The sequence below is a fragment of the Phocoena sinus genome, chromosome 4 (genome assembly GCF_008692025.1).
Source record: "Phocoena sinus isolate mPhoSin1 chromosome 4, mPhoSin1.pri, whole genome shotgun sequence".
Lineage (NCBI taxonomy): Eukaryota > Metazoa > Chordata > Mammalia > Artiodactyla > Phocoenidae > Phocoena > Phocoena sinus.
In genome coordinates, this window is record NC_045766.1 from 23,093,379 (window position 1) to 23,117,068 (window position 23,690).

Genomic DNA, 23,690 nt, shown 5'->3' on the forward strand with positions numbered 1-23,690 from the left:
TCTAGACTGGTGGCAAGCATGAGGAGATATGAAAGTAAGAGTCCTTTAAATCTGCGGCATGAGCTTTTCAAGGAGTTTGTATATTTTAAAGCCCCCTTCTTATAACTGTAGCTTTAATCTGAGGATTGCTGAGGACGTTTGTTCTGAAGCTAAGCCCTTTCTGACAGGCTAGATTAGAAGTGGATCTTTACAGCAACAGTGGCAAGTCTACACAAAACTAATTATCTGCCAAGAATGTAATAAGGACAGTGTTATGTTCACCTAAACATTTCTTGAGTGCGCTCATGTATATATAGATGTGTATATATATATATATATATATATATATATATATGGTAAAAACAAAGGAAAAATTGGTCATTTCCCTCAAGAAAAAAATGGAAGACAGATGAAAACAGAGAGAACTGCACTTTCAGTCTTGAAATTGGGGACTTCAGGATAGAAGGAAGTTTCTTCCAGATGATAGTAGATAAATGATGCAGAAAGGTGACAGAAAAAGAAGGTTCTGAATTTAGATTAGGGATCTAATCTCTGTCATGCCTTTGTAGGAAGTACCTATGATGGAAGTACGTACAATGACGTCCCCTTGGCCATTACCTTGGACCACAGCCACTTTGCCCTTTCCACATACAGTTCAGCAAGTCGTGATTCTCCAGCATTAAGGAGAGCATTGTAGGCTGTCTGGTGGTGACCAGCCTTTCGAGCTACTCTGGCACTCTGTAGCCAGCATTCTCCAACCATGTCTTTGTAATCTGGTCTAAAGGAATGTGACAAAATCGGGGGGGGAAGAGCATTTTTAAGTATATTCAACAGCTTAATTAAAATATCTCTTCCTAACATGGAACCTTCTCAATATATCTTTTCAAAGGAATCAAAGAATATTTATTTGTTAAAAAACTAATTTTAATTTTCTTAGAGTTCTCCATTGTTATCAATTACAAGCCTACGAAGACCTTACTATTGACTTACATCTGTACCTCCCCCAGATACGTTTTCAACATTAAAAAAATGATATATTGCACATAAAAGTAATTTTTAAGTTCTAGGCTCATTTTAACTATATAGTGTAGACTTGACAACTGACAACAGAAAAATACAGATTCAGAGAGAAAATTAGGAAAGATAAATACTCCCAAGTAATATGCAAATATAATACTGAATTCACAATAACTGACATGAAAAAAAAAAGTGTGTAAAACCTTTTGTTGAGGCTTAATAAAGCTCTCCGGAGAGCCAGTATGGGCTCCTTTGCTCTGTAGGAATTCTGGGTCATTTCTAGTCGAGCTACCCAATTTAGTGAATCTTCTTGAGTACTGTCACCTGGAGACTGGTGAAAAACTGGTTTGACGCTATGCTCCAACTCACACAACATGTGCAATCTGAAGACACATAGAGCCTATGTTAATATGTTATAATGGTCAGCCATATTAATTTGACATATAAAGCATGTACTTTAAATTAACCATAAAGAATATGAAATGTGTGTTTTCTTTGGAAGAACTTTAACCAACATATATTCTTGGTATATAAACAGTAACATTTAAAACTTTTCAAATTGGGTATAAACACTAATTTATGTTGATTTGAATAGTTAGTGCTTTGCTATGATCCCTAGACCCCTCTAATTAAATTGGAGAAGGGTATATAAAACTAAATTCAAATGTATGAAAGCCAGACTTTACCACCTGTATAAAGATAAAAGAAAATATAAATCAATGTAAATATTTGTATATATTGCTGGTGCTATTGTAAGAGGACCTGGCATAGTAGATGCCAGTAAAAAATTGTGAAATGAATGCAATTAAAATTTTTTTTTTTTTCCTAAGGCTGATGGAAACATTTGTGATACATTCACATTAACTTTTTCCCATGTCTATAACCCAGTGTTAAAGCATGCAGTTGAGTAGCTACATAACTGAATTAATCCCAGTGGTCCAATCTCTGGTTTCATTAAGCTGTTACCAAAGGGGCTGATACAAAATATAATTTAAAAAATAGCGTATTTTTCTTTTTAATTTACTGTTGTTCAATTACCACATATGTTTTATTCTTTTCTTCAGGTAAATTAACAGACCTAAAATGTTTTCCATCGTTTTCTTCCTTACCTCTAAAAATTAATATTACTTGTGAGTAATATTAATATTACTTGTGAGTAATGTAGTACCTACATTTGAGGGGGGAGTGGGAAATGTCAAATGCATTTCTCAAAGAGAAAAAGGAAAGAGAACCAACAAGTACTGAGCACCAATGTGCCAGGCAGAGTAGACGTCTAGTTATTTAGGTTATATAGAAAATAAACTATGACATCACAACAAGACAAATGTAAGATATTTTTGCTATCTTTTAGAAGTCTCATATTTGCCTTTCTAATTAAAAGGATGTATGTTAGGACATTTTTAAAAAACTATACATAGGGTGATTGTGAGGTTAAAAAAATGAAAAGAGCCATTTTGTGAGCTCTGCGTAACACCAAACACACTATCACTTATTTAGCGAGCACAAAATTCCAAGCCTGTCATATGACACCTACAGACCAGGAATATAAAAATGGAAACCTCAAAATACCTCACAATATATTCATATCCTCGTTGGTAAGAGCCTCTTTCAAAGCTTGCAGCTGAAAGAGGCACAATTTGTTCTGCTCTCACTAGTTTCAATGTGTCATAAAAAGCTGTGATATCTTTTTTTTTAGCTGATAATAATAACTGTCCCAGTCTGACACTCCATGTTGTAGATTTCCCATCTGAAAAACAAATGAAGAGTCAAGGCATGCCATGATAGCTGGATTCCAGAACAAGCTTTATTTCATTTGATAAAATGATCAACAGAAATCCGGAACAGATAGTTTCATTCCACTTTGAACTTAAACAAGGCAATCTATAAAACAAGCTGAGAGATTAATTACGAATGTTGCTTAGCTACTTAAGTCTAAATATTTATGGCATATTAAAACTGCTTATATTTTAAGAAGTAATTTTACCTGCTGCCAAATAGTTTTCTACCAAATCCCACTGTGACAATTTCCAAGCTGCTTCCACTCTGTATGTATTTAATTCATCTGTCCATTCAGACCTGTTAAAAGAAATACATATCACTTAAACATTTATTTAAAGTGGCATTTAGAGATTTTTTCATTGGTTTAGATACTCTATTTATTGTAGTTATTTATTGCTCTATTCATTGTATTTGTATGGTATTGTATTTTGTATGTAGGTACAAAATAATTATCTCTAGCCAAAACAATCCCCCAAATTTTAATGTTTCCAGTCCCCCAAAACATTTTTTTCAATAATCACTTCTGATACAGCCATTTAAAAATGCCATTTTTTTGGACAAATTTGTCATATATTAGAGCAGAATTAATGCCTGGATAATTACAAAGAGCAGTTGTAAAATGAGTTGCATGCTTAACTTGAACAAAGAGCAGGGAGAAAAAAGAGCCAACTGAACATACATGCATTCAGAGGTAAGCAATTCTAATAACTTGGTATTTTGAATTAAATTTAAGACAAAAAACATAGAAGCTGGTGGGGTAGGTTGAGTACTGGGGTACACAGGACACTCAATAATAAAGGCATAACAATGTTACAAATTATGTATCAATAGTATGACAAAGGATACAAAATTAGCTACCTAAAATACATAACTATTCTTAAATTATTTTCAGTTACTTTAAAATTGGGGTTTTTAAAAGCAGCATTATATAGGTAATTATTTTTTCTAAGTATCCTACTTATGTGACACTAAGATGGCTAGTGATGTTTAGATCATGACTGTGTAGAAGAAGCTATACTTCCCCATGTTTCTTCTTTATTAAATCATATCACATGAATACCTGCTATATACTAGACCCTCAGCTAGGCACATTTTTCTATTTAATTACCTAATAATACCAAAGGTACACATACTATAAATAAGGTAACAGACTCAGGGAGGCTGGGATCAATGCCCTTAAAAGCTCTCCTTGTTCTTTCTGTAGTAAAAACACATAAAGAAAACATAACAAATGAGTCAATTAATTTTTATTAAAAAAAACTAAAGTAGTAGCATAAATATCGAATATTCTCTAATGTCTAAATACCACCAAGAACAATTTAGAACAAAGCTAAAAGAAATACAATAGAAATATAATTTTCAAAAGTCCAACTTTGAATAACTTCACTAGCTTATCACTCGATGCCAAAGTATCAAAATTTTAGGATACGAATCTGAGTAGAATTAGCAGGAGTTGCTCTCCAGAGGGGATATATCACACCAAGAAGTACCAAATGGCAATGAGGATCAGGCTGTGAGAACTTACTTCCATAAATGTATTAAAAAAATGACTGTGTAGGTTAAGCACAGTCAATAATTTTGGAGAAATATTTGTTTAAATGCAAATATTCTCTCCAAAGAAAACTTGTCCCCTCAATGACCATTTGCTTCAAGGATACAGTATCCTTCATTTAATATTGAAACTTGCCTTTCCACAAATCGAACGATCAGGAGGCTCTATGTATCCCAGATCCAAAGAGAAGACTGTGCAGTGTGCATCATAAGGAAACATGACACCTCGGCTTGAGACAAAACAAACTTTCCCAAATTTCTGCAACCCCTTTATTCACAAGGTCTCTCAATTAATCTGGAGACACATATCTAAAACATATAACAAATCTTTCCTTGCTTCTGTAAAGCTTCTTTCATCATTTCGTAAATCCACTAACCATCCAACTAACACTGAGCTTCTCTACTCCCAGACACTGTAGAACAGTGGTCTTTAAAATCAGTTTGGAATTTATAGAAATTATAGAGCTGTTTTCAGCGTGAACTAACTAAAAACAGTGGCCTGTGCTCTTTGGCAAACTAAGATCCCATCACTTTTGACCAGATCTCACTGTCCAGAAAAGTCAACTGGGGTCTGGTAAATACATTAAGGAGTAAGGCTTTTTCAAGAGCGCAACCAACCTTCCTAGTAATTCTCTAAACTAGAAGAACCATGCATGTCTTAATCCCTGCCACATGTAAGTACTTTTTTGGTGGGTATTGTTTGGTTTGCTATAAGAAACCATTTTCTTTAGGAAAGGGAGGCTAATTTCATTTTTACTAGTCTTTTAGGAGAAAATCAACCCACACATTCTAGAGTGGTATTCCTTAGTTCAGTCACAAAGTTTCCCTCTCCCCAGCACAGAAAATAACTGGTGCTGATAATGTAGGCAGAGGTTAGATAATCTTCTGGAAATACTAATATGAGCTTCACCAATAGTAGGTGAAGTCTTGCAGGTTCCTGTCATAAAGCAAATTTAATTCAAGGATGACTCTTTGCATAGACGATAAGCTGTTAAGTGCTAGATTGACTTAAGAGACAGCAGGAAAAATTATTTTTTGGTGTTTATCTCCAATACCATGAAAACAAAAAAGATTTCATTACTTTAGTAAACATTACTTCAACCCAATTAATTAATTAAAAATTTCCCATTTCAAACTAACAACAAAAGAAAATCATTCTTTTAAAAAACATTACCTGTTAGCATGCACTCCATTCACCTGAGTGATTACAGTAGACAGCTGACCAAGACCTAACATGGACTTCACTACGCCACGATAGTGAATGATCTGGAAATTTAAAAGTATTTAAAATAGCAACTGTTACTTCAAATACATCTTAGGAACCAAAGAGTGTTTAACTGATATTCATTAAAAAATGCTACCTACCTCACTGAGCCTACCTTTCTTAGTTTAACAACTGACTTGCTTGGCTATATGGCAGAGCCCTCTACTGATGTCCTAAACACAACTGAATTTTTTTTTTTTTAATGGAGATAACCTATAAAAAAATCTCAGATTGCATTCATTATCTTTTCCAGATACGGTCTGGTTTTTGGTTCAGATCAAATATAAAAGTAACAAGTACTCCTTAATACTTTGTTTAAAGATTATTTGTCATATTATTTCTCAAATAAAAATTAAAACTCAAACTTCACAATATTATTAATATCGATTTTGGGCTTCAGTAACTGAAAAGTTAAATAGGATTGTGAAATATTCTTTAAAATTGAAAACAAGCCTGTGAAAAATAAAGGCCCTACACACTGAACTTCTGAGAAAATGAACATGTCAATTATGACAAAAAGGAATACCCTGCGATTAGAGAGGATCTAAGTCAAGATTATAAATCAATGATTCTAAACCCCTTTCCTGTTCCAACATACATGAGATATGCAACGTCCCCCCATTAGCAACTGTAGCCCAGTGATTCTAAGGGACCATTTCAGAGATTCCCAGATGGTGATAGGGGGCATGTGTAATCTGAAAAAGTTTCTTAGGCTGTAGAGAATCACTATTATTATTAAAAATTGATGCAAGTCTTATACTTTTAATAGCAATCTAAAATTATATCAATTTTAGAGTAATGGAACATAGAGTTTAATGTAAGTATACTTCACAGTAAATCTCATTTATTTGGGAGATTTGTAAGGTCACAGAAATTTGGTATTGGAAGGGATCTCTGAGATCCTCTAGCATGTCTCTAATTTTATCAATCAGGAAACTCAAGTTCAGAGAAGGTTAAATATTTTCCAGACACACTGTGACCCTGATAGAGACAGTATTGAAATTAAGGTTTCCAAAGTTCCTAGTTCAGAGTTCTTTTTGTTACAAGGCCTTTCATTTATCTCTTACCTGGTCTGGTTCTAACTGAATAGCCCTGTCATAACAAGCAGTGGCATCCCTCAGTAAGCCGATGCTTTCATGTTCAAGGATCTGTTCTTTTAGAGATGGTTCTGCCTTTCGAATTGCACTTACTCCAGCCACTCCATCTGGTTCATGCATAGCAGCATACAATTTCTTTGTTCAATCATTAAAAAACAATCAAGGGAGGAAAAAAACACAACTGGAAATAAAACTATAAAGCCACCAGTTTATGTAAAAAAATATATAAGAATTTTTTTCTCAAAGCAACAATATGTATTTGTTTCAAGATAGATTCACAGTGAAACTGCAAACTTATTTCCAGGCATTCTGTTCCACTTAAATATACTCATATTCTGCTTAAATACAAATCTATACTAATAACTGTTATTGATAATGAGAGCTGTAAAGAACCTCAAAGTCCTGAACTCTTGTAAAAATCCAATATATAATAAATTCTGTTGAGTATAGTTTATAAGTATTTTATTGCATTTTAAAACTTAAAAACATTTTAAACAGAATTTTAATATATTCATATTGAGATGCTTTCAAGAAACACAAGAGACTAAATCTGGGTTCAAAGGAGATATTCAGGATGAAGATAAAAATTTGGGAGCAATTAGCACAAAGATGGCAGGGGAAAGGATGAAATGATTTAGGAAATGAATAGAGGGAGAGAAGAAAAGAGGACTGGGGAAGGACATCAGAGTACCTGTATATTTATAGACAAGGAAGAACTAACAAATGAAACTGAGAGGAGAAGCCAGAGTAGTTTGAAGAAACCTGGAGAATGTGGTATCCCAGAAGTTGTGAGAGAAAAGAAAATACCTTAATAAAGAAGTGGTCAAATGATGCCATGATATTAAGAAAATGAGGACTGGGAAGCATTTATTGGATTTGGTAACATGGAGGCCACCAATTTTCTTAGCAAGAGTAGTGTCAGTGCAATGGAGAAAGAACTCTTGTTGGAACGGGCAAAGAGTAAATGGGAAGTAAAGAAGGAATACAGAGAAGATGGGCAACTCTTTTAAAAACTGACTGTGAAAGGAAACAGAAAGATGGGAAGTATCTGAAGAAGATACTGTAAGATCAAGGGAATTATAAAAAATTAAGATTTTTTACAGGCGACACCAGAGCATGTCTATATGCTCTATGTACTCTGGATGAGAAAGAAAAATTAATGATATTGGAGAAAGCAGGAATATCTGAAGGATTGAAATCAAAAACAAAAGTAGAAGAACTGAATTTTGGCAGGAAGGGATCCTTCCTTAGGAACAAGAGAAGGGAAGAAAGAGAATATGGTACAGAAGCCAATGTATTCTTGGATTTGGTAGACATCTGACTTCTACTTTCCTAATGAACAATGAAGCAAGATCATCTCAACAGAGTAAGTAAGGTGGAAGCAGAGAAATGAAGAGAAGGTAAGAAATAGTCATCTTGAAGAGTGCGAAAGTAGTCTTTACTAGAGAAACATAGAATGACTGAAGGCAGTGTTAAAGAGTCCCACTGATGTTTGAGATTATGAGTTGAAAGGAAAACCAGTTAAAAATCCATTGTGTGATTTTTCTCCAGTGATGTTCAGCTGCTTACATGCAGACACTGGGAAAGCAGATGGGTGAGTTTATCCAGCACTGGAGTCTTACAAAGTGAATACAACACAGAGGGAGAAAGATGAGGGAGCTGAACATCCTTGTAAAGGAATGACTTTAACAATGAACAAGAGACTCAGAGCTAGACAAGGGAGAAAAAGACAGGATAGGACTAATCATCCAAAGACTACAAGCTACTCATTTTCCAGTTCTCTCACCACACTCTGCTTTTTGACCTGAAAAGAAGCCCAACAATCTTGACCTCTTATTTAATCCATTGTATTAGGCCCACTGGCCCTTACTTTCTTTTCTACCCTACACAGTCATAGTATTATTGTCTAAACCAATAAAATGAACAATCTAAACATAAAAGACTGGCAATATTAAATGTCATTATTAAGTTCACTATATTAATATCAAACCTGTAAAAATCCAAGATGCTCTTGAATATTTTGCTTCTTTTCTGTAATAAATGATTCAAAGTGCATTACAGCTCGTGTGTATGCTTTGGAGCGAAAGGACGCTACTGCCAGAGTATCCTGAGGTATGAGGTCTAGAAAACGAGTTACACTCTGATAGTCTTCATAATCCACAGTAGGTACTAGATTATAAAAAGATAATTGAGTAATTAAAGACTGAGAAGATGAAATTTTAAAAGTATCCGTTTACATTTCAATTTATTTATTTTTAATTTATTTCATGAAATAAATTAATCTAAATGTATTAGGGTATCTTACTTAGAATGTAACTACCAACAAGAAGATTGCTCAGAAGATTCCTGCTCCAACAGGAACAGGAATATGACTTATCTTGCCTTGAACAGTCATTTAACTTATTTGAGCTTCTGTTTCCTCATTTATAAAAGGGAAATATTAGTATCTGTCTTGCCTTACTTACAATTTTGTTGTGACAATTAAATGTAAATTTATATTAAATGTTGAGGAGATATAAAGATGATACAAAAGATACAGAGATGAGTTATTTATTATTAATAACTATAAAAACACTGATAAAGTATAGCTATTAGGAGGAAGAAAGCAGAATTACAGAAATAGCCTTCTTTTTAATTTTAAAATTATTTGTTAACAATCTATTTTTTTCCTGTGTTGCTATATATACAATATTAACTAATACAATGGAAATAAAAAGTAAAAGTACCTTTCAAGTAAAATCACAAATACTTTAAAATGGTAATTTTTTTAAAGAGTCTAAGAAAAGACCTAACTGAGAAACTTATGGACTATCCAGTTTAAGAATTCTTATTTAAAACTTATAAATTTTAATAACGACTCATAACAGCATGTAGAAAACAGGAAACAAATAAATTTCATAATCAAGATAGTAAATTTAAAAGAAATTATATTTAAAATAAATTCTTTACTTCCATCAAAATTTGTAAATCATTTCAAATTATGAGAAATGTTAAAGTATTGTACTTTTGAAACATTACAAATGTTACTCTTAAAAGCTAGAGTTTTCATTACTATGTTAGTAAGAAATGGTAATAACGGAGTTCGCGTTTGGTTTTTTTGTTATCATTTTCACATGCAGAAACAGAAACAAACATTCAATTGTTGAAATAATGTAAAATATATCAATAATTAGTCTTACTGCAGAGAAAAACATTCCCCTAAACATAATTATTTGCAAGTCCAAAAAATCTTAGAAAAATAACAAACTGTTGTGCTTAACAACAGGAATGTATGTGCTTCCACAGATATAGTAACAAGAGGGAGATGCTCACAAACTGAGAACTTGGTGTAAGTGAAGGCCTCTTTAAGGGTCTTAGTTTTTCCAATTAGCCTCGAAGCTTTGGGGGAAAATCATGTGATTCCACTAAATGGCTAAAGTATACGAGAAGCAGAAGTATCATATACTTTACCCACTTGCTGCAAGAATGAAAAACACAAAAGTTCAAAGACATTAAGAGTATCTATTAATGTCTGATGAATATAATTCTTCTCACCAAGTGCTTGTATCATAGGGGCAAGTGTCATTTTAAACTCTAATAAGATTCCTCTTTTAGACACCTTTGTGGGAGTTGTAATATCACAGGGAAAGAAATAGCACGATAGTAGGTGTATAGTATAGTAACATATATTAAGCATATTTGGAGAGCCTGCTGGATACCAAACACTACCAGAGAAAGGGAAAAGAAGAATAAAAAGAATGAGATGAATTTAAAAAAGAAAAAAAAAATAGGCCATGAAATGAATGAAAGTAAACTCTTTGAAATTTAAAACTTAAATGTGAAAAAGACTGCAAAGAGTATCTTATAAGTGAAAAAGTATAAAGAACACTTCACTGTTCATATATATACGCACTTAATTTATATCATCACCATCCCAATTAATCCTCAATCTTCTAAGGGAGATAAAATCAACCCTATTTTATGCAAAGAAAAATTAGGTATGTGTTTTGCTTAAGGAAGTGACAGTAAGAATTTAAAGAGAGGTTTTCTAACTATAAATTCACTGCTCTTTCTCAGTAAAAAGGCCATCTTAAAGGGGAAAAAAAGGCATGCAAGAAAACATAGGTCTTTTAAAAGCTAATGCTTAAATTACAGAACTGATACAGAAAGGAGCTAACTTGTTAATAATTAAGAGAAGGAAGTATACAGAAGTTATGACTTACTCATGGAGTCCACCTTATTTCTGTTTGATTTGCCTTGTGGAAATTTTTCAGCATTCAGTGCCTGAAATTTGTGCCTTGCCCACTGTGTGAGATGGTCAAGCATGGAGAACACAGTCTGTGTACTGAGCTGACACAGATCAGATGCACTGTCTTGGGTACTTATGGTATGCTGATCGTCATGCTTTAGAACTGCCATAATTTCTGCATAAACCTAGGAAGAATCATTTTATGGTGAATAATATGTCTGCATAATATCATTTTACAATTACCTGACATATAAGACTAACCACTTTAAGGCAATAATTTTCAAAAGAAAAAAATCCATCATACATTAATAATAAATCATTTTTCTCATCTATAATTAAGCCAATAAAATGTTTCCCTGAAAAGAAAATATACTGTAAAAGAGTCATGAGAGTAAATATAAAAATATTTAAAAATTCTTCTAGATTATTCAATAAATGATCACGAAACTACTTGTTAACTAGTAGAAAATAAAACTTTAAACAATATCTCACAGTATCTGTAAAAATCAATTTCAGAGTAATTGAAGGGCATGTTAAAACAAAAGGATCAAAAAGATGTAGGAAAATATGTTCATGACATTGGATAAGAGAAGGCATCACATAAAAGGTTTAAATTAAAAAGCTATAAAAGATTTATAAATTTGGCATTTATATTTAAAATTTCTGCATGGCAAAAGGTATAAACAAAGGTTAAAAAGAAAACCACTAACTGGAAAAAATTTCTGTGAGAGATGACTGGCACAAACTGGTATCCAGAATACATATCAAACTACCAATTATTTAAAAAGGACACACACATACACAACCACAAATAGGTAAAGGATATGAACTAAGCATTATATAACTCTTTGATAAATAAAAGTATAAAAAAAGGATTTTGTAAGCATTTTCATATGTACTTACATATTATAGCATACCTCGATCTACATTTCCTACTAATATGTAGCCTTTTTAATACTAATCATATTGCATAAATGTCTGGACAAACAGAAACCAAATAAAATGATATTTCTTACCTCCTGCTGATCTTCTTGATTACAACCCAACAAAACATACACTAGAATATGTGGAAGAAGATAGATGGTCACCTTGAAATCATGCTTCATCATAATGCTACAGCAGGTGAAGATTTTACTGGCAAGATCATGCCGCACCTATAAACTCCAATGGTTTAGAGAGAGTAAGTAGTTTTATTCATTTTATTCTTTTGATTAATGCCAAAAAATAACATGTGAGCTAATTTAACATTGCAGAGTGGGTATTCTATGGAGAAATGCACTCAAAGCAGGGAGAATTTCAGATCACCATCCCTTTGGTCAAGTGCCTGAACTGCTGACACCCCTACAGGCAATATAGCTACCTGGGCTGCCGACTATCTCAGCAAAAATGGTCTTTTCCCCTTACAGTTCATTTTAAAATGAATCACGTTTTGTTACAGATTAACTTCCCTAAATACAGTATATTTTACTTAGCTAACTTTAAATTTAGTATATTTATTCCTTGAGCACATAGATGAGGAAAGTAACCAGAAGGTATTCTCTGGGCCAGCACATTAAGTACAAGATCACATTTTTATTAAGTAATAAACAGTGATTAACTATAGGAAACAAAATGAAAGAAATAAAAAAATTAAATTACTTGGTGTTAGAGTCAAATTTTATTGGTATAATCTAACCTTCAATTTACCAACATTACTGTTCTCTTATAAAAATTTAAAGGTTTTTCCTTCTTCAAATACAAATCCTTCACTTAAAAAAAAACAAACTAAATTACAACTAAATAAAATATTCCATAGCTGAAAATAATTAAAGAGTATTAATTTAATATTTCACATATTATATTTTCAGTATGTTCATTAAAAAATGAGAGACACTTTCTTGAAATTACCAGGTACAAATTATAGTAATATTTTAAAACACTAACAGAAATATGAATTAAAAACAAAAGTTGTGAAATTTAAATACACCTTAAACATTTTGGGTGAACACAGGGTACCTTTTCGTTTGTCAGGTATGTAAAAATTTCATATTAGGAAAACGTCAGAAATATACCTCTATTTTTCCATGGAATTTCATTTTTAAAAAACCTCTACTTTTATTTTGGAGGAAGTTCAGATAATGTATCCTCTTTTAGAAGTAGCCACTAAGGGATAATATTATCTTTTTATTACCTAAGAAATTGTTTTATTATGTAAAAAAGTCTGATAAAGCATTTATATCCTTTTAAACAGTATTATTTTACAACCTTAAATGAACAGACATAATAGACATTTTACAAACACATGAAGAACATAGCAATTTGCTTGATAAAACAACTACCTTCTTACTCAGAAACTGTTACTAGTAACAACAGAGTAATTGTTACTCTCTAGTAGTAAACATTTCCTATGAAAACTTCTATATCAGCACAAATATTACAATTCCTACTGTGTGTACTATGCATTCAGATAGATGTTCTCATTGCCTTTACAATTTCTGTTCAGTTAAAAATTCTGAACAGAGTTCTTACCTTTGTTATAAGATAACCTGCCCAAGATGCTGACCATTCTGCAAAGTTATTACCTAATTTACTTAAGTAAATTGGCTTCTTTACTCCAGACCAATCTGTTGACTTCTGCGAACTCTTATATCTGTAATTTTAAAAATTGTTTATTAAAAATATATATATATATATTTTATAATATTATATCTATATATCCATCTGTTTAAAACTTTAGTAAAGAAAGCATAAGAAACTACATCAACTCTTTCACTGACTACCTCACTACTGCCTTGCCTTTATTGAAATCTGGCTAAAGACACTACTTTCCCTAAAGCCTTCTTAATGGCAGGGCAGTAGGTCATTCACGCACACCCCAAGTACTTCAAAGGATTTAAGTCTGCTTCCTCCCTTCCTCAATGCTCCTTTCAGATCCTTCCAACCCCATCATTGTACAAGAAAGATCTGTTCCTTTGAGGTTCAAGCCACCCAGGTATATATACTATTCTCTACTCCTCATTATGGGCATCTACCAAACCCACTGATTACCAAACTCACTGATAAATTTAGTAAATTGCTCTGCATTTTCTTTCTTCACCAAGTTTTATCATCCTGAGTGACTTCAATGTCTGGCTGGACCATCTAGTCAAAATGAAAACTTCTCAATGACTTTCCCCTCTACTTCTTTATCGGGACTCCCTTGCCAATACAGAGAAAGTTCTTCACTTCCAAAATGTACTATTTAGACCTCACTTTATGGCCAGTTTCCCAAAGTTCCAGTTCTTTTGCTCAGTTACTCTGACACATCTGTTCTCTCACTGAAACCTTTTGTCCCTTGACTCTGCTAAACTCTCCTGATCTATAATACCCTCCTTTCATTACCTCTCTCCCTAGCCAGCTTGGTCTCCACAGTGCTTCACTTCAAGTACTCTCTTGGTAATATCCTGTATGCACTCCACTCCCACATTTTCTTTACCAGCTGTACCCATCCACCAAGCTCCCAACCTTGGATCAGTCTAAATGCCTGCCTTCACTGAAATGATACCTAGGCCACTGCATTGATAGAGGAAAAATCATTAAATTGCTTATGAGATTAGTACTACTACATATCTTAGTCTTCAACGTCAATGGACCTCTACACTGCCCAGGAATCCTTTTAAGTTTTCCTTATCAGCTCTCTCTTCTCTTTCCACAGTGGCTATTTCAAATCATCACTGCTCTCCTTACATCACCTATACCAACTCCACTGCCACTTTCAGCCAATAATCTCATCTCCTATACTTCTTACTTCATGAAAAAAAAAAAAAGAAGAAACCATTAACACAATCCCACAACTAAATCTGTAAAATTTGCTGAGTTCCATCCATTATTTTATCTTCCCCTATTACAGAGAAAGAGATTTCACTTCCTCTAATCTAATCTCCCATTAGATATATGGCTACCATTTTGGATGCCCCTCGGGGTCCCTATTATATCAATTACCACTTCTCTCTTCCGTAACTTCAACATGATCCTTTCTATTTGCTCCTGAGTGTTAACACTTAAACATGTTCAAACAGGTCTCATCTTACCCATGTGTACAGCAATTTTTTGAGGTGAGTGGGTTCCTTTTTAATCACCAATGCAAGGTTAGGAAATGACAAATGTAATTAATGCCCTATACTCAAGGTTCTCGGCAAACATTATATATTTCACTGTATCACAAATTGCTAAAAACTGAAAAACCCAATAATCTCTCAGTTAACCATCACTATTTTGAATCTTCATGAATTCTCTAGATGATTTTACCAAGTTTTATGGTAAACTTAGTTAGAAAACTACTGATATTGGGGTACAAGTCAGGTTCTGTCAAGACACATCCTGATATTTTCTCCTAAAATTATTTCTGTGGCAATTTTGAACTGTAGTTGATCTATCTAGTTCTAAAAATCAAATCTCCCAAACATAGCCATCCCTTTGACCTAGGTTTAGTGACTGCGTATAAACAGCCCAAGTGAAAAAAAAATAAATTAAAGGAGAGTATAGGAGTGTAACTTTAAAGCAGCAAAAACAAGGATATGGTTTTAGGAAGTCTTTTATTTCTCCTAGGCCCTGTGGAGAAAATATCAAGCAGTCCAAGCTATAAAACTGCCCTACAGGCTAACCTGGTATCTTGGTGTTTCATACAAAAGTGAGTCAATTCCATTAATATTGCTCTCTATTGATTTCTTACATTTATGAGGTGGTGATTTCAATGAGCAGATTCCAGCTAGATAAATTGAACTTCTACCATTGAGGGACCATCTGAGAGGTTCCTTCAAACTCCCAGATATAAAAGTAGAAGGATCATAAGAATTCTCATTGCTTTGCTAAGATCACTCTTATAAATGACCACTTAAATATTCTTCTTATGAAAGAATAAGAAGTTGGCAGGAAATGTTGGCTTCTTAAGAAATACTAACTTGAATAACAAGTGGGCAGAAAATGTTGGCTTAAGAAATACTAAATTGAATAACAAGTGGGCAGAAATGGTGGCTTCTACTTCACATGAAGTAGGGAATAGCCACACTACCCCTTCCAAAAAAAAGCAAAATTCAACAAGCTGACATTGAATAAACATTTATTATTGAGTCTAAGTCAAATGTCAGGCACTCTGCTAGGTACTTTTTAACATTATCTTCTCTATTCCTAACAATCATATAATTTAAGTAAAGCTATCCACATTTTCAAGATGAAAAAAACTGAGACTTGGAAATATTAAGTAAATTGCCCAAGATTTTTAGAGTGAGCAAATGCAGAGTCAAGATTCAAATTTCGGGGCTTCCCTGGTGGCGCAGTGGTTGAGAGTCTGCCTGTCAATGCAGGGGACACGGGTTCGTGCCCTGGTCTGGGAAGATCCCACATGCCGCGGAGCGGCTGTGCCCGTGAGCCATGGCCGCTGAGCCTGCACGTCCGGAGCCTGTGCTCCGCAATGGGAGAGGCCACAACAGTGACAGGCCCGTGTACAGCAAAAAAAAAAAGATTCAAGTTTCGGTCTACATGACTCTAAAAACCATAAACTTTCCACGAGATCACAGAAACTCTTAAGCATCTATATGTGCTATAAAATATAGATAAATGGAGAAGTATGGAATCCTCAAAAAAGAAAACACAAACATTTATTTTACATCTTTAAACAATGCTCTTCCTAAGAAATAAAATGATGTTTAAAAGGTTTCTAAATATTAAAGGGTATCTAGCAAATAAGTATGCATACTTAAGGGCTTTTATAAAGGATTTTACTACATGTCTACTAAGGCTCAAAGACTACATTTATGCAAGGTCACATATCCAATAAGCTTGTGACTTAGACTACCTAAAATTAAAGTTTCTAACTAAAAATTATTTATGGCCTTCAATCAGTCCTAACAAAGTTATTAAAATGGGGAGGAAAAAAGGTAGAAAATACTTTTTTTAAAAGTAGAAGGAGAAAATATTTTCATGAGGAGAAATTGGTAGGGCTAAAAATCTCTAATCTCTAACCGGGATTACTAAAGGCTTTGGGACTAGCTTTAAATTCTTAAATTTCTGTGTTAATTAGACCCATCAAAAGTTTCAACTCACATTCAATTTAAAGTAGATTTTTCAAAGTACTACTGACAGTTGAATTAAAAAAAAAAATCAATCCTTTCAGTTTCACTGAATTTGTCTAAATACTAAATAAAGTTACAGAATTTAAACAATGAGCAGACTATACTTCTCATTTTGACAATATTATAAGCATAAATCTTAGTGCAAAACACATATTAGAACATACTAAAAATAATTTTAATGCTAAAAAGTTATATCAAGGATAACATTTAGTTTATAAAGTTAAAAACAATTTTATGAAAATAGTTTTAATGAGTCTACAGACCTAGTATTTAGATGAGGTTCCAGTATTTCCCGAACATGCTCGGGAAATCTCCTCCACAATTGGTGACCTGGGCCATCGGTCTGCATCTCTCTACAGTCATAAATAGAAAGTAACTCCTACAAATACATATTTTACAGTTGTAAATCGTCAATGAAACAGATAAACCTTTACATCCATCAACATTCTTCACATTACAGCCATAAAAATACATAGAAAAATACATAAAATGATAAAATTTTGGAGTTGTCTCAATGCTTAAAACCATTTAGGTGACTTACTCAAGGTCACAAAGCTGTGGTAATATTTGAACATGCAATTTCTGTGCTGTACATAACATGTATTGAAACAAATGACTAAGCTATTTGGAGGAAAAAATTGGAATTTTCTATATTTGTAGAATTTTTAGAATTTAACCTTTTCTGAATTTTAATGAATGTAACTACAAATACAAAATAGTTCAAAAATTCAAGATATCTCAAATTCTATATATAAAGTACTGAGCTTAAAATTCTGAAAATAAGATGCAAATGTTAAAGACCAATTTACTATTCAAGTCCATCAATGAAATGGTTATATTTTACTTTCCTGAAAATAAAACAAGTGGGATTTTATAAAGAAAAAAAAAAATCTTTGTCCCCAATATCAATCTTTAAAACAAGACAAATATGTTAGGGTATTATATCTCCCATCATCTACTATTCTTTCTTTCTAATTTCACTGAAAAGGACCACATGCAATAGTTGTATTCCTAATAATTATAAAGTATAAATACTGTCTAATAGAATATGTACTTTATACTTATATTTAGTATTTTTTAATAAAAGTAAGGAAGTTTATGAAAGTTCAAATACAGAAATATTCAAAACATTTTCATTTAACTTTAAAATGTTATTAAAATTTTGTTTGAAGCCAGCTTTTTCTGAAGTTTGCAAAGTCACTCTGGCTACAGAAGTCCTCATAATCAACCTCCAATAACAGACTTAGTAAATCAGCAATTGGCTAACTTTTTGGTCTTGGGACCATTTATACTTTTAGTGTTGGGGAGGGGAATTAGATAAAGGCAGTCAAAAGGTACAAACTTCCAGTTATAAATAAATACTAGGGATGTATTGTACAACATGATAAATATTAATTAACACTGCTATATGTTATATATGAAAGTTAAGAGAATAAATCCCAAGAGTTCTAATCACAAGGAAGAATATCTTTTTTAAAATTTAATTTTGTATCTATATGAGATAATCGATGTTCACTAAACTTATTGTGATAATCATTTCACAATGTAAGTCAAATCATTATGCTACACGTCTTAAACTTAGACAGCTCTGTATGTCAATTATATCTCAATAAAATTGGAAGAAAAAACAAAAAACACATATACTTACAGTTGTAGATCTTGCTTCATATTTCACTGAGAAAACAAGCAATCACAAGAGATCTCCACAATTTCCATGCTAATATCTCCCCAGCCTGGCAATATCAGTATCAGTGCTTATATGCTCTGCTTTCTCTTTTGTTACTACAGATGAATTGGTTTTTTCTTTTTAATTTACTCTAATTTAATGAGTCACAATTATATGTTTTATTTTTTAATTAATTAATTAATTAGTTAATTTATGGCCACGTTGGGTCTTCGTTGCTGTGCGTGGGCTGTCTCTAGTTGTGGTGAGCTGGGGCTACTCTTCGCTGCAGTGTGCGAGCTTCTTTTTTTTTTTTTTAACATCTTTATTGGAGTATAATTGCTTTACAATGGTGTGTTAGTTTCTGCTTTATAACATCAGCTATACATATGCATATATCCCCACATCTCCCCTCTCTTGTGTCTCCCTCCCACCCTCCCTATCTCACCCCTCTAGGTGGTCACAAGGCACCAAGCTGATCTCCCTGTGCTATGCGGCTGGAGGGGGAAGGGTAAGCTGGGACGAAGTGAGAGAGTGGCATGGACATATATACACTACCAAAGGTGCACGGGCTTCTCATTGTGGAGGCTTCTCTTTTTGCAGAGCATGGGCTCTAGGCACGTGGGCTTCAGTAGTTGTGGCGCATGGGCTCAGTAGTTGTGGCTCGTGGGCTCTAGAGCACAGGCTCAGTAGCTGTGGCGCATGGGCTTAGTTGCTCTGTGGCATGTGGGATCTTCCCGGACCAGGGCTCAAACCTGTGTCCCCTGCACTGGCAGGCAGATTCTTAAACACTGCACCACGAGGAAAGTCCCTTGTTTGTTTCTTTTTCTTTTAAAATTTTTTTTTTTGGCTGCGCCAGGTCTTAGTTGCGGCATGCAGGCTCTAGTTCCCTGGCCAGGGATCAAACCCAGGCACCCTGCATTGGGAGTGTGGAGTCTTAACCCCTGGATACCAGGGAAGTCCCAAATTGTGTTTGTTTTTAATTAAGGCTACTCTTTCCACTGGTACACTATATTCCACATCTCTTTACCTATTTAAAATAGTATTATACCAATTCTCTTATACAACAATGCTGTTCTCCTCCCACTGAACTGTTCCCAAGCAACAGATAAACATGTTGTTTTTTTTGCCATCTTTACGCCCTTTCCTCCCCAGCTACTATCTCATTCTTCCGCTCTCCTTGATAGCAACACTCCTCAAAAGAGTTTCTGTAATTTCTCTAATTCTCTCTTCCCACATGTTCTTAAAAATACTCTAATGAGGCTTTCTAAACTACACTGAAACTGCTCTTGTCAAGGTCACCAATGACCTTTATGTTAATACAGCCAATGGTCAATTCTCAACCCTGAAATTATCAAACCTATGATCAGCATTTGGATCACTCCATACTTCCTGAAACACTTTGTCTTCCAGAACACCATATTCTCCTACCTTATTGGTAGCTCCTTCTCAGTTTTCTTACTTTTTCCCTCTTCTCACTGAGCTCTCATTTTCCAGGTCTCAATTATTAGAACCTTTTAATCTATACATACTCCCTCTCTTGATCATCCCATCCAGAATCACAGTTGTAAATGCCATCTCTACTATGAACTATGAAAACTTCCAAATATGTTTAAATCATACCTCTAACCATGAATTTCAGACCTGAATATCTAACAAAATAAAAAATCTTTTAATTAAAAAAAATATCATGAAAAGGGGCAAAAAAAGTCAAACTGGAAAAATATTTATTACACGTATGGTAGACATAGGGTTAATTTCCACTACATCAAAATAGGTCTTAAAAAATCAGTTAAGGGCTTCCCTGGTGGCACAGTGGTTGAGAATCTGCCTGCTAATGCAGGGGACACGGGTTCAAGCCCTGGTCTGGGAGGATCCCACATGCCACGGAGCAACTAGGTTCGTGAGCCACAGCTACTGAGCCTGCGCGTCTGGAGCCTGTGCTCCGCAACAGGAGAGGCCACGATAGTGAGAGGCCTGCACACCGCGATGAAGAGTGGCTCCCACTTGCCACAACTAGAGAAAGCCCTCGCACAGAAACGAAGACCCAACACAGCAAAAATAATAAATAAATAAATAAACTCCTACCCCCAGTATCGTTAAAAAAAAGACCAATACCAAGGAAAAAACGGGAAAAGATCATGTAGAGAAAATTCACAAAAAAGCAACAAATATATAAAAGATGTTACATCTCTCTCATAATTAAATGTAAATTAAAATGAAACAACATCATTTTTTATTTGTCACTGGCAAAGACTTAAAATTTTAATTAAGGGCAGGTTTGTCAAGGGAATATAAACTGGTGAAACTTTTTTGATGAAATCTATCAAACGTAAACTCTGTATCTGCTCTGAGACATTTTAATTTCTGGATATTTATATTATTGATATATATTCACTCAAGTACTTAGAAATTATGCATGTTTTCAAAATCATTTTTTTGTAAAAACAAAACACTGAACACAACCTAAATGTGTTAAATAAATTTCTTAAACAAATTACGGCATGTTCATACTGAATATTAAGTCATTGAAAAGAATGAATTAGAGATATATGTACTGACATGGAAAATTACACAAGATAAGACTATTAAGCACAGAAGAAAATCAAGTACTATGATCTGCTTGTTTGGTGGAGGAAACATATATATTTGTATATACACAGAAAAAACTTCAAAGTACATATAATAATCTGTTAGGAGGGTACATTTCTGTACTCTTTGAAATTTTTGTTAAGAACTTGTATTACTTTGATAATAAAAATGACAGTCAAAAAAAAAATAGGAGTTTCTAAAGCATAGAATTTACAACTTTCTTACTAGAATTTAATAACATAAAGCCAGTAATGTCTATATGCACTCTTACCTGAATGGCATAAGCAGCTGAATCTTGAGCTCGGCTGTTATCTGCATATGCGAGGTAAGCTCTTGTTAGTTCCATCAATAATCCATAGGCAAAGTTTGCATCTTCTACTCCAGTCTCAATAAGAACAAGAAAAAATTACAGGCTAATTTGTATACATTTTCTTAAACTGTACCTCATTCCATGGTGAATTTAACTTAGTCACCTAAGTCAATTTAACTTAGAAAAGGAAAGCTCAGTAAGGTTTAAACAAAGTTTGGTACCAAGACTAAAATATAATCTGTAGCTAAGAAGCCAAATCTAAGGCTTTTCAGACCATTTATAAAGTGTTAGACTCATTCAACTTTTACATAAATCCAGCAATTTGCATTTTTTGTTTTTTACCTCTTAGAAAGCAAATTGTACATATAGAATTTCCTAACTTGCATTCTGTAGAACCTTGGTCAGCTGAGAAGCTCCAAAAAATAATTTTCACACACTCTTCTCTAGGAGATTCATAACATTCCCAAATATATTAAAAGTTCTGTTTAATTTTGTTTTACAAGATTTCCCACACTCATTCGACTATGGAAACATTTTTATATACACACTATTAAAACACCCTGGGAATCAGTTTCCCATGGAGACACTTAGCAATTGTGTTTCAATAGTAAAATTTAAATAATTAGATTTTAAGTATCTGTCATGATTAGGTTAGAAAGCTTATTTATTGTTTTTGTTTTATTTATTTTTGGCTGCGTTGGGTCTTCGCTGTGGTGCGTGGGCTTCTCATTGCGGTGGCTTCTCTTGTTGCGGATCATGGGCTCTAGGCGCGGGGGGCTTCAGTTGTGGCACGCAGCCTCAGTAGTTGTGGCACACGGGCTTAGTTGCTCCACAGCATGTGGGATCTTCCCGGACCAGGGATCGAACCTGTGCCCCCTGCATTGGCAGGCAGATGCTTAACCACTGTGCCACCAGGGAAGTCCCTAGAAAGTTTATTTAAAAGAACATAGCACACTAGACTGGACTCCAACTTTATAGTTTTTGGCTAAAGGTCTCTGCAATAGTATTAAGGAATAAACTCAGAAATTACCTAAATTGTCTAGTTTAGATCAAGCTGCCACTAAGGATAACCTGAACAGTTTCTTGTAAATGTAATATAGAAACCCCATTAGGACAGTGAACTCTTCTGGTCATTCCAAATTACCAGAACTTACCACAAATGTAAAATCTTTTCCTTGGGTTTCAGTGGTTGAGAAATCTAGCCGACCTGGATCTATTGCTCCCAATTCCCCTAAGCATTCCCCACAGAGCAACCGAGCTTGAGAGTTTGCATCTTGGCAACCTTTCAAAAGCACTGTCACCAACTGTGAAATAACAGGTTCCACTGTTTCACTATCTGTTGCATATCTGATCAGTTTTTCCTAAAATAAAAGTAGAAAGTTTATATATAACTTCTACAAACTAGTATATTGTCCTAACCAGAAAGCTTAAAAATATTAAGGAATATCTGACAAATATTGACAAAATTAAATTACTATGTCTTTAGTCTTTTCACCTAGTTTTTGCTGAGTTCACATAATATAGTCCACAATATGTTCTGTGGGATTAGAATCATTAAGTGTGCTTAAAAGTTTTAATCATTAATCCATTAAATAAAGTTACTGAGTATTATTACATCAGTATACAGAAATAAGACATAGTCTTATCCCAATGGGAAAATAAACATGTAAACGAACAGATAAAATATCATACAATATGTATAGTAACAAATATGTGTACAAGGTAAAGAAGAAATGAAGAAGATGAAAAAGAGCTCAGAGTATCTTTTCAAAGATAATAGATATTTTAGTAAATAAGTCAATAAGGAAGAGCTATTAATTAAAATAAGAAAACTGAGGAGTGTATAAAAAGCTAGTACAGCAGAAAAAGATATGGGAAAAGAGTCCTGTGGGGATGATTTAAAAAAAAAAGACGTAGGAAGAAAGAGGTAGGCTTTATGAAAAAATATGTTGGTTCAAGTAATCTTTTTTCATCTATCTACTGAGGATGCTGTAAGAAAAACTGTTAGGCATAAGAAATGACTATTCTCAAGCCAGTTAGATCTAGATATTGTACCTGTGTGACCACTTTAGAACTACTTTGTTTACATAATTTTCCTTCTAGCAAAAGTAAAGCATATAT

At 33.7% G+C, this 23,690-nt stretch overlaps 1 protein-coding gene across 1 annotated transcript in view; it reads right to left on the minus strand.

The window, feature by feature from the left end:
- The window catches only part of ATR (ATR serine/threonine kinase), a 103,456-nt gene that overhangs the window by 35,445 nt on the left and 44,321 nt on the right, over nt 1-23,690 (minus strand). Inside the window, exons 22-34 of the mRNA XM_032630094.1 lie at nt 22,724-22,930; nt 21,531-21,644; nt 17,268-17,383; nt 13,424-13,544; nt 11,932-12,069; nt 10,890-11,100; nt 8,678-8,856; nt 6,658-6,822; nt 5,501-5,592; nt 2,981-3,072; nt 2,566-2,743; nt 1,200-1,379; nt 598-757 (exon numbers count right to left, since the gene is read on the minus strand). Of these exons, the coding sequence (XP_032485985.1) occupies nt 598-757; nt 1,200-1,379; nt 2,566-2,743; nt 2,981-3,072; nt 5,501-5,592; nt 6,658-6,822; nt 8,678-8,856; nt 10,890-11,100; nt 11,932-12,069; nt 13,424-13,544; nt 17,268-17,383; nt 21,531-21,644; nt 22,724-22,930 (1,953 nt within the window). The remainder of the gene's footprint in view (nt 1-597; nt 758-1,199; nt 1,380-2,565; nt 2,744-2,980; nt 3,073-5,500; nt 5,593-6,657; nt 6,823-8,677; nt 8,857-10,889; nt 11,101-11,931; nt 12,070-13,423; nt 13,545-17,267; nt 17,384-21,530; nt 21,645-22,723; nt 22,931-23,690) is intronic.